The 14845-nt window shown below is 38.7% G+C and overlaps 1 protein-coding gene across 1 annotated transcript; it reads right to left on the reverse strand.

Moving 5' to 3' along the window:
- Positions 1-730: 730 nt before the first annotated feature.
- LOC308408534 (uncharacterized protein) lies at positions 731-13895 on the reverse strand (the record flags this gene model as incomplete). Its single annotated transcript, XM_080900858.1, has 9 exons — positions 13344-13895; positions 8990-9203; positions 8583-8647; positions 8309-8425; positions 6440-7075; positions 2313-2579; positions 1931-2176; positions 1523-1683; positions 731-880 (listed from the first exon to the last, which is right to left on the reverse strand). Exons 1-9 carry the CDS (start codon positions 13513-13515, stop codon positions 731-733), a joined length of 2028 nt encoding a protein of 675 aa, XP_080756984.1. The 5' UTR covers positions 13516-13895.
- Positions 13896-14845: the final 950 nt, after the last annotated feature.

Consider the following 14845-nt stretch of genomic DNA (forward strand, 5'->3'; position numbering starts at 1 on the left):
TATAGTCAATATATCGTAGAGTGAACTACAAATACGGCATTAGATTTTAAGGAGTATTATCCATTGCCATCATATCAACAAAAGGAGGATGACATTACACAGTTAGGCATGGATGATTTGATTATTTGATGTAAGCGCTGAAACCAAACAGTTTCCAAAAGCCTCCCTTTTATGAATTCTAAAATTGTGCATTAATGTAAATGGACTGGTTCTTATATAGTGCTTTTCTAGTCTAATTGAGCACTCAAGGTGCTTTATACAAATAATTCATTCACCCAATCACTTTTTCCAAGCTGTTAGCCTATCTAACATTCATACACAGTCACACTCGATGGATGCATCGGAGAGCAACATGGGGTTAGCATCTTGCTCAAGGATATTTGGCATGCAGACTTGGGGGAAGCCAAGAATCGAACCACGAACCTTCCAATCAGTAGATGACCAGCTCTACCGCTACAGCCACTTTTATGAAGACTTTTATGAATTGAATTTGAATTAGTGGCCAAATTATACGTACAGTACAGAGAAACAAAAGGATTTGCATTCCATTTTCAATGTTTTTCTTTCTTTTACTGATATTTGTCACACTTAAATGTTTCAGAGCTAATAGTTACTTGGCAGTAAGGGCGGAATCAAACATTTGGCAGTGAGCCTGTGACATTGCTGTGGAGAAATTTTGTGTGCATATATATATATATATATATATATATATATATATGTATATAAAAGCTTAATCTGATGGCTGGGCCTTCTGGTAGAGAGGAGAATTCATGGTTCCATCAATTATGGTAAGATGTCCGGGTCTTGGAGCAGCAAAGTTGTCCCAGACTATCACACTACCACCACCTTGTTTGACTGATGGCATGATGATCTTCTTATGCTGAGAAAAGGTGAGATGAGAAAACCTTCCAAAAACTTTGGTCTTGTGAGTCCAGACATTATTTTGCCAAAGGTTTTGGGGATCATGGAGATGTTTTTGACACTGTGAGATGAGCCTTTCTTTTTGGTTAGCAGTGATTTACTTAGAACTCTCCCATGAATACAATTCGTATCCATTCTCTTATTGTTGAATCATGAATTATGACTTTTACTGAACCAAGTGAAGGCTGCAGTTCTTTAGATGGTGTTTTGTGACCTCGCTTGCGGTGTTCCTGTAGATTGTGGCATGATCTGTTGCTTTTTGTAATCTTTAGGCTGATTCACTTTGTCACAAAGGTTCTGTTTAAGGAAATTCTTAAAATGAAGAGGTTTGGATACATTGGACTATTATTTTCTTAATGATTTGATGCATGTCACTGTGCCAAATATGCAAAAAAAAATGAAGACAACAAAATAATCAACAATAGATGACATATCTATTTTATGTAACATTCTATTTTCAGACAACAGTTTTGATTGACAGAAATTGTCACTGACAACAAACAAAAGCCTCCAGAAAATAGTTTACTAGCAGATAGCACATGTTGTTGTTGTTATAACCCAATCTGATAAGAAATACCTCTTACACACTTGCAGGGTTTACTTTACCTCTCCTCCTGTCTCGGTATATAAGCCCCAGTAGAACAGTGGACACCAGGTAAGGCGTTCCCACCAACAGGTGAAATACTAGTCTTAAGACAGAAAAAGAGCAGGGAGCGGCCGGTTCAGCTGCAGATGTAGATGAAGGAAACTCCTGAGATGAAGCTGTAAAGAGATGAACATGGAAATTATACATTTAAATGCTTTATTAAATACATGTTTTCTTTAATTGTGTCTTTTTTAGGGGTAGAATGTTTTTCTCTCCTCATCATTTGCAGATGTACAAAACACAGACAAATATGCAAATTTTGGAGTTTATAGCAGCCATTTTTTTAAATTTCTTTTTTCTTAAAATGCTTAAAAATTTTAAATTGCTCAACATTGTGTATGTGATGGGATTTTTGTTGCTCACCATCAACTGCCAGCCAGCTGCCTAGTGATTCTTCACCTCCTGAAATGCTGCATTTATAGAGTCCTTCATCAGATTTAGAAACCCTTTTAATGGTGATTTCTCCTGTGGAGTTCCTTTTGATGCAGTGGCCATCTTTATAGAAATCAAAAAACTGGTTGAAGGACTTTGTCTCAGGTGTACAATGCAGTGTTACAGTGGCTCCCTCGGACACGGGAAGGGCAGGACTCTCCAGAATCACAGGCTGATCTTTGGAAAATGCAGAAAATCAAGATTTGTCATTTTTATAGGTTTTCTTTGCTTCGTTTCTAAATGATCAGCCTTAATAAGTGTGACTTTAAGTTTAAATGTTGCATAGCAGAACTTAACGTAGTGTTATTCATACCAGTAATGGTAATGTTGACCACATTGCTCTGCTCCCCACTGACAGACTCACACCAGTACACGCCGCTGTCTGGTGGGTAGGTTTGTCCGATGATGCAAGTCGAACCCGAGGAGGCATAGCCCCAGCCAGAGGAGCAGGGTCTGGTCCCCCCTGCGAGCGTTTTCCTCTTCACTTTCCAACCAGTGTTGTTCAACTGTTCGCCACAGCTCAAAGAGATGTTGTCATACCTGAAGAACTGAGACCTGTCAGGGTTGACCTGAAGACAGGCTGTAGGGAAGGAAGGGAGAGAGAAAGAGACAAGAAAAGGGTGAAAATTAAAAAAACAAACAAAAAAACAACAACCAAAAAAAAAACAGAACGAAAATAATTTATTAAGGACCGAATAAAAGCAGTGTTTAAGAAATAAAAGTGTAAGCAGGGATAATGATGGATTATAAGAAAAAAAAAATTGTACAAAATTGTTCAAAATATCCTTAAATGTTGAATTTTGTACTCACTCAGCATCAGGCAGAATGGTGTTAACTGCATCCTGTGTCAACACCAACTAACAGAAAAACAGACGCTGATCTCTCACTTCCTGAAGATTTTGGTAGGCGTGGTTGTTTTGTTTGATGGCAGCTGCTGCGGGAAACACATCGAAATGTGTTTGCTCATCAACAGTTATCATGGCATGCGATTGATTTGATTAATGCAACTGACCTGCTTACTAAATGCATCGATTTTATTTCGGGGAAAGTACACCAAACTATAAAACAACCCAAGAAGTTGCCTATGCAAGTAATGCAATCATATATCAACAGTATTATCTGTTTTAATGCATATAAATGCTGGTTTGATATCCATTACTTGTTTTTGATCTCCCTTACACCAATTTATCTTTTTTACAAGATGTGAGCAGCCACCTTAACCCTTAAATGTGTAAGTGGGTCAAAAATGATGCTCCGATAGGTATCATAAGTTTCCTAGAAACAAAGGTCGTAAAGTTGTAAAGTAAACAGTATGTGTGTAGCGATTGTAGCTCGAAACAGGTAGTTTGTCACAATTTAAAACAGCGAGCAGATAAGGCAAGAAAACAGCAATGTTTGACTAACTTACTTAAGAATGTAGAGTCCAGTCACTCGTGGATCTAAGAGTTAATATCAGCTGCTTTGTGGGCTGATTTATGAGCTACTAGTGATGGGATTTCTGGCTCTTTTTAGAGAACCGGCTCTTTCGGCTCCCAACCAGCTCTCCAGGTTGTTTTGTTGCTTTAATTAATTTATTATTAACAACAATACAAAATTATGCACAAAAGGAATTACTAATGTAAAAAAAGTGGTTTTATTTATATATGTTTATATATAAATACAGGGAGTGCAGAATTATTAGGCAAATGAGTATTTTGTCCACATCATCCTCTTCATGCATGTTGTCTTACTCCAAGCTGTATAGGCTCGAAAGCCCACTACCAATTAACCCTTTAAGACCTACCATAGAACCAAGTCCGCCAGAGCTTATATTATATTTTTACATGCTGTGGAGCCATTTTTGGGAGCATTTCAAGTTGCTATACATCAATACAACCATTATAGCCCAGATTTTAATAATATGTATTCATTACATGCATAGTAATTACATAAATTGCAAAAAAGTGCAATAAACTACAAAAAAATTGAAAATCGTTTTTGTTTTTTTAACATATATTTCTAGTTAGAGAAATTTAAGAGGCTTATCCCTCAAAACTGTAAATAAAAAAAAGTTGCACAAAATAGTTTCCCACCACAGGAAATTTATTTTGAGTGTCTTCATAGTTTTATTTTTGAAATACACCAATTTTTATACACTGCAGGAAAAACGAAAATAAATATTATAGTGCAAATTTGCAAAAAAGCAGCATATGCATCAAAATAAACTATTTCCAGCAGTGCAATATGAGTCCTAAGCATCCCAGAAACGACACAGAAAGTCATAAAGTCAAACATAACTTTTAAAAACACCAGTATTGGGCCTGAGGCCCTGATGGTAAAAAAAAACTACATTTCCTCGAAAATGACGTCACTTCCGGTTTCGGGCAGGTAATGGCGGAAATGCAAAAGTTTGCGCTGACGTCTATTCCAACGTAGGAAGTGTTATGAACAGCTGATCGGATCGGCAAAGCGTGTTTCTGGAATATTATGTTTTTGTTCCTGCAAGTGCTTTTTATGCAGTTTTTGCAAAGCTATATGTGGAAGGAAACTGTGACTTAGGACAAGCTGATGGCATAAGATGTAAGTACAACTCCTCCGGTTTCATATGCAAAAAAAATTATTGCGCTAGCTTACGTGGTTGCAGAGCTACCGGGATTTAAAAATAGTTACGCAAAACAGAGCGTGCCCGCTCCGACCAGCTCTAAAGGGTTAAGCATATTAGGTGATGTGCATCTCTGTAATGAGAAGGGGTGTGGTCTAATGACATCAACACCCTATATCAGGTGTGCATAATTATTAGGCAACGTCCTTTCCTTTGGCAAAATGGGTCAACAGAAGGACTTGACAGGCTCAGAAAAGTCAAAAATAGTGAGATATCTTGCAGAGGGATGCAGCAGTTTCAAAACTGCAAAGCTTCTGAAGCGTGATCATCGAACAATCAAGCGTTTCATTCAAAATAGTCAACAGGGTCGCAAGAAGCGTGTGGAAAAACCAAGGCGCAAAATAACTGCCCATGAACTGAGAAAAGTCAAGCGTGCAGCTGCCAAGATGCCACTTGCCACCAGTTTGGCCATATTTCAGAGCTGCAACATCACTGGAGTGCCCAAAAGCACAAGGTGTGCAATACTCAGAAACATGGCCAAGGTAAGAAAGGCTGAAAGACGACCACCACTGAACAAGACACACAAGCTGAAACGTCAAGACTGGGCCAAGAAATATCTCAAGACTGGTTTTTCTAAGGTTTTATGGACTGATGAAATGAGAGTGAGTCTTGATGGGCCAGATGGATGGGCCCGTGGCTGGATTGGTAAAGGGCAGAGAGCTCCAGTCCGACTCAGACGCCAGCAAGGTGGAGGTGGAGTACTGGTTTGGGCTGGTATCATCAAAGATGGGCTTGTGGGGCACGCACGCACGCACACACACGCACACACACACACACACACGCACACACACACACACACACACACACACACACACATACGAGTTATAAACATATTTGAGAAAATCATATTAGAATGCAGGACTTTGTTGGGACATTGTGCTGAGAGATTTGTAAACTACTTTCACAGCTGGGTGAAGTTGGTGGAAAGTTACATTTTAATAATAACTTAAATGAATGCATGCCCTTGTGCAAAAACATCACCAAACAAAAATGATATCATTTGGGATTACAGATGATAGATGACAAACATTTTTACATGAGCCACTGAAACCGAGCTCACTGTCCAAGTTTAGCAAATATAACGTTTCAATTACAGAAATACAAAGATACCCTTTTGCACATTTTATGCAACAACCTGGAAATATTTTTAATTAAAGAACAAAAAGGTTAATGTATGAGCAGGATGAATACATCATGATATATACAATAATTCAATAACAATTTAAAAAAAAAGAAGAGAGTGAGCTTACTTGATTTAGATTCTTGGAAAAGATCTCCTATATCCATGCTAATTTTAGCACAGAACATTTTGTTTTTTCCCCCAAATCATGGTAAAGCATCATGGTCTCTGTGATTTTGCAAATGGTAATGCAAAAAAAAAAAAATCAAAGACCTGTATCTCTTACATACTTTCCTTAGTGATTAATAAAGTATTCTGATTCTGATTCTGTAGGACTAGCTTAGTTTTCTGGAAATACACCACCGGGCTGGCTCAGTTCTTTTAAATTCCATTTTTCTACTACTTATTTGAACTCTTATCTAGAGGTAACAATCTAAGCAGTGATGCCAAGATCCCCCCTTTTCCAACAACACCGAGGCACCACAACAGCCAGTGCAATACTCACGTCACTGCAGCTGACTGTCAAGCTCCTACTCCACGCATCAGTCACTGGTGTTAAATTTCAGCACCTATTGCTCAGTTAAGGAGTTTCAATCATTTGAACCAAGTGAGCATTACCTTGCCATGCACTTATTCTAGTACAATTTATGTTTCCTTTTGTTTTCATTTCTTAATAAACCTTTCTGTTCATCTCCTTCAGGTAAATTTCTCAGGAGGTTGTGATGGTTATTGAATTCTGCTAAATGTGGAAGTACTGAGGAGTGTCTACGCTGAGGATGGCGGGTGCTTCGATGCGGTGAGACACTGGAGTTGATCATCTGGTGGCTACTGAGAGCAGAAGAAGGGTTGGATGTTGGTGAATGTAGTTGTAAAATATCTGGACTGCTGTACATACGGTGGTTTCTTTGAGATACGTGACCAGGGTCTGGAAAGCTGTCTTGTCTTTTGATAACAATTTTCGAACCCCTGCTTTTGAGTAAGTTGCCAGATTTTGTAGTGTTAATGCTGGTTGAAGCTGAAGATGGGTTTGGATTGTACACACTGGTGACGTTGTTAATGTCAGGGCTATGATTTAAGAATAATTGTGAGGGTTTTGGAACATCTCCTGTGGTTGTGGAATGGCGTCGAACAATTGTTGCCCTGTCGTAGTGAGTAACTTTGTTGTTCTGTATTTTTATGGTCTCATCATCCATAAGAAACTCATTCATCTGCCCATTGTGGCCATTTACCAAGTTGTCCGTTGTCAGTAGGTGGTAGCTTTCACACGTTATACTTCGATCTGATGACTCCTTTGTCTCTAGCTGCTTTACAATAGCTGTAAAATAAAATAAAATAAATCAGCTGAATAATCTAGTTGTAGAAAGAAACCAAAATGTATACAGCTACAAGAGAATTAGCCTGCTTTTCACTTTATTTATGACTTCAGAAAACACTTTCCCAATCACTGTTTTGGGAAAGGAATTCCCAGGACTTATTTGTCCAGCATGTCAAACAGACAAACAGATTGGAATGAGATCTGGGGAATTTGAAGGGCAAGTCAACACCCCAAATTTATTGTTGGGCTCCTCAAACCATTCCTGAACCATTTTTGCTTTGTGGTAAGGTGCATTTTCCTGCCAAAAGGTCCCACAGTTATCAGGGAACACCTTTCACATGAAAGGGGGATTGTCTACAAGAATGTTTAGGCAGGTGGTACATCGAAATAACATCTACATGGATGGCAGGACCCAAGGTTTCCCAACAGAACATTGTCCAAAGCATCACATTGCCTCTGACAGCTTGCTCTTCTCCATGATACCAGGCGTTCCCCAGGTAAGCAACACAAACAAAGCTGGCCATCCAGCTGGCCATTTCTTCCATTGCTCTATGGTGCAGTTCTGATGCTCATACGTTTATTGTTGGTGCTTTCAGTGCTGGACAGTGGTCAGCACTGCCACCCTGACTGGTCTTTGGCTATGCAGCCCCTTATGCAACTGCAATGCACCGTGTGTTCTTACACCTTTCTATCAGAACAGGCATTAACTTATTTTGCAATTTGAACTACAGTAGTGTGTCTGTTTGATTGGACCAGACAGACCAGCTCGTGTTTCCCACAACAATTAGTGAACCTTGGCCACCTATGATCGTGTTGCTGGTTCACCACTGTTCCTTTCTTGGACCATTTTTCATAGATTTTGACCACTCCAGACTAGAAACACCGCACAAGATCTGCAGTTTTGGAAATACTCTGACTAGCCTAACCATTACAATTTCTTAGACTTGCCAATTTTCTCTAATTCTAACATCAACTCTGAGGGCAAAATGTTCACTTGCTCCATAATGTTTCCCACCCACTAACAGGTGCTATGATGAAGACAAAATCAGTGGTCATAATGTTATTAAGAATCAGTGTGTGCACTTCCCCAACACTGATTACTGATCACTGGACATACCTCACTATAAAATATGTCTAAGCTGCTCAGTATATATAAAAGTATATGGCTCCGTGGCTTGCCTTGCTGTAGCACTGGTTTTTTTTTTCGTCTTTTAGTTGAGAACTGTTACTTACCAAATTTGCCACATGGCTTAAACAAAAGAGCAATCAGTCCAGCTGCAGCTAAGAGAAACCCAGCTGTTCCTCCAATGGTGATGACAACCATTTGAAGATCAGATTTCATACAGCCAGCTAAAATGACATATCACTGTGCGGTTTTATAAATAACTTGGAATATTTTGAAAATATAAAATACTCTAAAACATAAACCTATCGTGGATGAAAAATGCAAATAAAACATGATTTTAGGTGTAAGATGTACACATGTCACAGTGAAGTCCCTGCATACCTGGTATGAGGATTGTTGTTTCCCTTGTCAGGTTAAACTCTGGTTGATGAACTCTGCAGGTGACACTAAATGACATAATTAGTGCTATATTAGTGAAAAGCTCATTTTACTGTTAGGTGGTTAGTAAAAACATCATCTGTAGTATTGTGCAAAAGTCTTGAGCCAGTCTTCATTTATATGGGAAAAAGTGTCCTTGTGGACCGTGACCTTTTCATTGTGTGAAGTGTCCTGCAAAAGAATTATTTTTTAAAGCTGTGTTTTACCATTTTCCTGGCAGAATAGAAAGAGAGAGGTTCAAATGTTTTGCAGAGTACTGTAAAAAAATTAATGCCAAGATGAATATTTTGTTTCCTCATTTCTAAACCACTTTATAGATGTTTTAGAAAGTATAAGTATATATGTATAACCTGCTGGTAGCTCTTTGCAGAGTGGCTCTTCGTGTCACAGTGAAACATCCACGGGCATCTTGTTCTCTTTTTGGATTTTCCTCAGAGATCTTTTTTCCTTTGTCATCCAGAAATGTTATCTGAGGCTCTGGCAGCCAGCAGTTTCCTTCGCAATGCAGAGCTATGTCACCGCCCTCCACTGAAATCACCGAAAGCTTTGGCTCCGAAACAGCCACTGTAAAAACAACAAAAACAGATTTATGTATCTGCCACACATGTATCCTAATTTCTTGCTTGTTCTACTCTTGTTTTTATACTAAAATATATGATGTCTAATCCTAAATCTTTTTTATAGAACTTGCTTCTGAAGAAGAATGAAAGGCACTCTAAGTGACACATATCCCATAAAAACTGCTGTTAAACAATTCAATTATTTGCAGTAGCTTGCAAAAGTATTCGGCCCCCTTGAACTTTTCCACATTTTGTCACATTACAGCCACAAACATGAATCAATTTTATTGGAATTCCACGTGAAAGACCAACACAAAGTGGTGTACACGTGAGAAGTGGAACGAAAATCATACATGATTCCAAACATTTTTTACAAATAAATAACTGCAAAGTGGGGTGTGTGTAATTATTCAGCCCCCTGAGTCAATACTTTGTAGAACCACCTTTTGCTGCAATTACAGCTGCCAGTCTTTTAGGGTCTGTCTCTACCAGCTTTGCACATCTACAGACTGAAATCTTTGCCCATTCTTCTTTGCAAAACAGCTCCAGCTCAGTCAGATTAGATGGACAGCGTTTGTGAACAGCAGTTTTCAGATCTTGCCACAGATTCTCGATTGGATTTAGATCTGGACTTTGACTGGGCCATTCGAACACATGGATATGTTTTATTTTAAACCACTCCATTGTTGCCCTGGCTTTATGTTTAGGGTCGTTGTCCTGCTGGAAGGTGAACCTCCACCCCAGTCTCAAGTCTTTTGCAGACTCCAAGAGGTTTTCTTCCAAGATTGCCCTGTATTTGGCTCCATCCATCTTCCCATCAACTCCGAATAGCTTCCCTGTCCCTGCTGAAGAGAAGCACCCCCAGAGCATGATGCTGCCACCACCATATTTGACAGTGGGGATGGTGTGTTCAGAGTGATGTGCAGTGTTAGTTTTCCGCCACACATAGTGTTTTGCAGTTTGGCCAAAAAGTTCCATTTTGGTCTCATCTGACCAGAGCACCTTCTTCCACATGTTTGCTGTGTCCCCCACATGGCTTGTGACAAACTGCAAACAGGACTTCTTATGGTTTTCTGTTAACAATGGCTTTCTTCTTGCCACTCTTCCATAAAGGCCAACTTTGTGCAGTGCACGACTAATAGTTGTCCTATTGACAGATTCCCCCACCTGAGCTGTAGATCTCTGCAGCTCGTCCAGAGTCACCATGGGCCTCTTGGCTGCATTTCTGATCAGCGCTCTCCTTGTTCGGCCTGTGAGTTTAGGTGGACGGCCTTGTCTTGGTAGGTTTACAGTTGTGCCATACTTCCATTTCTGAATGATCGCTTGAACAGTGCTCCGTGGGATGTTCAAGGCTTGGGAAATCTTTTTGTAGCCTAAGCCTGCTTTAAATTTCTCAGTAACTTTATCCCTGACCTGTCTGGTGTGTTCTTTGGACTTCATGGTGTTGTTGCTCCCAATATTCTCTTAAACAACCTCTGAGGCCGTCACAGAGCAGCTGTATTTTGTACTGACATTAGATTACACACAGGTGCACTCTATTTAGTCATTAGCACTCATCAGGCAATGTCTATGGGCAACTGACTGCACTCAGACCAAAGGGGGCTGAATAATTACGCACACCCCACTTTGCAGTTATTTATTTGTAAAAAATGTTTGGAATCATGTGTGATTTTCGTTCCACTTCTCATGTTTACACCACTTTGTGTTGGTCTTTCACGTGGAATTCCAATAAAATTGATTCATGTTTGTGGCTGTAATGTGACAAAATGTGGGAAAGTTCAAGGAGGCGAATACTTTTGCAAGCCACTGTATATGGTGACAAATCACAGTAACAGTTGTCTCAAGGTTATTATTGTTGAAAGGGTCTTTAACCGTACAATAATTTTAAGAAGCTGTGCTTTTCATTAAGTAAACTACTTTTTTACAAAAGCTACATGGAGCCAAGCCAAAGTAGATGACTGTGGTTTGTCAAGGTGTCCCTTCATCCGAAAAAACTAATTCTGTGCCCTGTGGAAAGGAAATGTATTTTGTGTGAACCAATCTTTAATTATGCCAACTTTTGCAGGACCTTAGATCCCATATTTATCAAATATCATTAATATCATAAAATATGCAATTCTGTCAAGTAGTAAAAAGCAACAGCAAGAAACTAAATATAGCTGGTTATATGACCATCTTTAAGACTAAACACTAGATATGGCTGGTGCTGTTTAAAGGTCAGCACGCACGTTTTAATTTCAAATTCAACTAACAAAATACTTGGATGTTTCATAACACACCAAGACCAAAATTTAACTGATAAACATGGTAGAGGTATTATCATGGTTTTGGTTGTGTTGCCATTTTTAGTCATTGAGGAAACACTTCATTCAACACTGGCAAAGATTAAACAAGGTGGGGAAATACTGGATATGTTTTTGCAGACCAATTCACTGTTGGGCAATTGTCATGAGGTTAATAACAAACCAGTTCTCTCTGCAATGCCACACCTGACCATATAGTCAGATCTATATCTATACTTTGAACTAAGAGGCTTGGTAGAAGATATGAATCTGTTGCTGTACTTCAAGCTTAAAAAATGACTCAGAAAAAGATAATATTTTGTGGGCCATTAAGATCAAATGAATGAATTAACCAAAAAACAAGGTGATTCTGAATATAGTTCATGACTGTCCTCCACACCTAATGCCTCTGATTTCCACATTAACCGCTAATATAATACTCTTTGTTTGCTTTTTAACATGCACCGTATAACGATAGTATTAAAATGAAAACAATAAAATAGCTAAATTTATCTAATGTGCACAGTTATATCAAAAACAAGAACACGTTCCCACTGATGATTTCACAAAAAAACATTTCTACATCTTTTGAAGTCTGCAATTGAAATCAATTAAGAGATCTTCAAATCACTCTGTAATGTATTCCATGAAGATGGGGCAGAAAAGGAGAATGCCCTCTTTCCCAGCTCCGTATAAACTTATTGGAACAGTAAATGTAATGATGTCCCAACGCTGCAGTCTATGACTAAACATGTACTCTGATAAATAAAAGGTCAGTAAAGGAGAAAAAGATTGATAGATAAAATGATACCAATGAACCATGCTGCCAATGAGGACCAGTCAACCAGTGAACATAGACCACAGTGGTGAGCTAAAAGTTTACAGCCAGTTATAAATCTTAACGCCCCATGATGGACAGAATACAACAGATGAAGATAGTGAGCAGAGGCATTCATGTAAATGATACCAATGTAATCCAGGAAGGGTAAAAAAGTGGCATTAACAAGCCTTCCTTCCTTCCTTCCGCCTCACCACCATGGGAAGCAGAGCTTTCAGCTGCTCTGCTCCCAGGCTGTGGAATTCTCTGCCCCCTGAAATAAGAAATATTGGTTCTCTCCCCCAGTTTAAATCCCAACTCAAAACTCATCTGTTCAAATCTGCATATTCACTGTGAATCCACTGTTTGTTCATTTTATCTTGTGCTTTATTTTATTGTTCTTATTCTGCCATTGTTTTACTAAGTGTTTTATCCTATTGTAAAGTGTCCTTGGGTGACTTGAAAGGTGCTCATAAATAAAATTTATTATTATTATTATTATTATTTTCCTTGCAATGAAAGAGAAACATGATCAGTTCATGAAAAAGAATCCCAACTTCAATCAAGTCAATAGGACGCATTGGAACCTGGTCCTGCTTAAGAACGAGTCCTCTGAATGATGATGATGTGAATAGCTTATCCTGGTAAAAATATATGGGATAAAACAGCTCTCCAAACTCATGGCAAGCAAAATGTTATATAAAATAAAAAAAGGATTGTAATATCTACATTATGTCACCATGGAAAACCAAAGTCGGTTGTCTTATTGTAAGCCTAATTGAACAGTTTTGGTTTCTAAACCCTAACCCAGCATCAACTAAAAATGTAGTACAGGTAAGTTATAAAAAAGGGTCTTTTATAGCCTTACACATCCTCTATTATAAGACTTGGTGCATAGCTTTACTTCATAATTAAACTACATGCTGCTAAGAGCTCTGACTCTAATATACATATAATAAATGGGCAAGGATTCAACTCTCAGGCTGGTGGACTACACAGTTCACAGCCGAATTACCAATGTGGAAATGAACATTAGTAGACATACCCACAACCAGCTCCACTTTTGTAACCTTCCTGATGGCATTTTTCTGGAATATGAGGCACTGGTACTTTCCAGCATCAGACACCTGCACATTGGAGATCCGTAATGAAATGTTTCCATCTTTCAGCTCTTTCACGATGAAGCTTGTCCTGTACTCAAAGGCTGGATTCTTCATCTCATAGGCCTCACAACCATCCCGGTACAAGAAGACAACATCTGGCTTCAAGCCTTCCTTGGACCACTCAACAGTCGGAAAGTCAGTGTTGTCAGAGATATTAAAACTGCACGGTAGAATAACATCTCCACCAGCAAAGGCAAGAACGTGCAGTGGCTGACCATGAGCACGGGATCCGCCTAGAAAAAAACCCACAAGAGGAATAATCAACCATATTTATACTAATAAAGCTGTGTGCAAACTCCATCTGGATTGCCTCCTTTACATTATTCTATGTGTTATAGGTGAAGAGAGCCGAGAGCTACAAGGCAAACTCTGCAATTTACCAGTCTTTTTAAAATACTGGTCAATACTCTGCATATTGACCAGTAGGATTACAATTACATTACAGAGAAAATGAAGTATAACCTATATGTTTTTATCCCCATGTTAAATCTGTAAGGGCATAAATCTGTCACAACAAAGATAGAGGTAAACCTTTGACTTCAACAGAAGAAAAAAACCTTTTAAAATTTTTAAAATTCTTTTTGACTCCTCAAGGCTCCTGAAATTGAAGTTAATTTAGGTAATATTTGAAAATTACCACCCTAATGACAGCCCAACCGAAAAAAAGCACCAAGACTGTTTTTTTTTTCATAGCACTTTAAACGCTACAATCAGCTGCATTTCTAATGATCTTCTCAGCTGCATAAATTGCAGCTGTAGTTTTCTGTGATGCAAGTACATTGGAGGCTTAGTCACTCGAATGCATTTCTCATCGATTTCCTCATAAACATGTGATATGCACTGACTTTTCTGTTGGGGTTCACACGAAATGCATAGTATTTGGTTAATGGTACAACTATTGGGACGAGTCCATGTGGTGAAGTTTGCACAGTGTTCCTGATTGGTTTAGGATGATTAAGATATTGTTCACCAATAAAAAAAAACACAGGTTGAACTAGGTGTGCACATCAGTGAACAACACTGTTCCACTTGTTGACAGAAAAGGAAAGGTATAGTTCATGAGGTAAGCTGGGGATGACCCCAAACCTGTAAGATGTATAGTTTTTATATGAAGATGTCCCACACTGTCCCACACAAACATATGTTCACTTTGTTAGGACTCAGAAAACTGTGACATTCAATTAAGATAAACATGTCATGTCAATAACACAAGTACACACTCACCAGCCAATTTTTAGGTACACCTGTTCAACTGCATGTTAATGCAAATATCTATTCACACGAATCACATGGCGACAAATTATTGCATTAGACAACCTGCTGATGTTTAAACTGTTTAAAAATGAGAAAGAAAAGTAATTTCAGGAACTTTAAACTTATACAC

This window comes from Rhamphochromis sp. 'chilingali' (assembly GCF_963969265.1).
Source record: "Rhamphochromis sp. 'chilingali' genome assembly, chromosome: 1".
Taxonomy (NCBI): Eukaryota; Metazoa; Chordata; class Actinopteri; order Cichliformes; family Cichlidae; genus Rhamphochromis; species Rhamphochromis sp. 'chilingali'.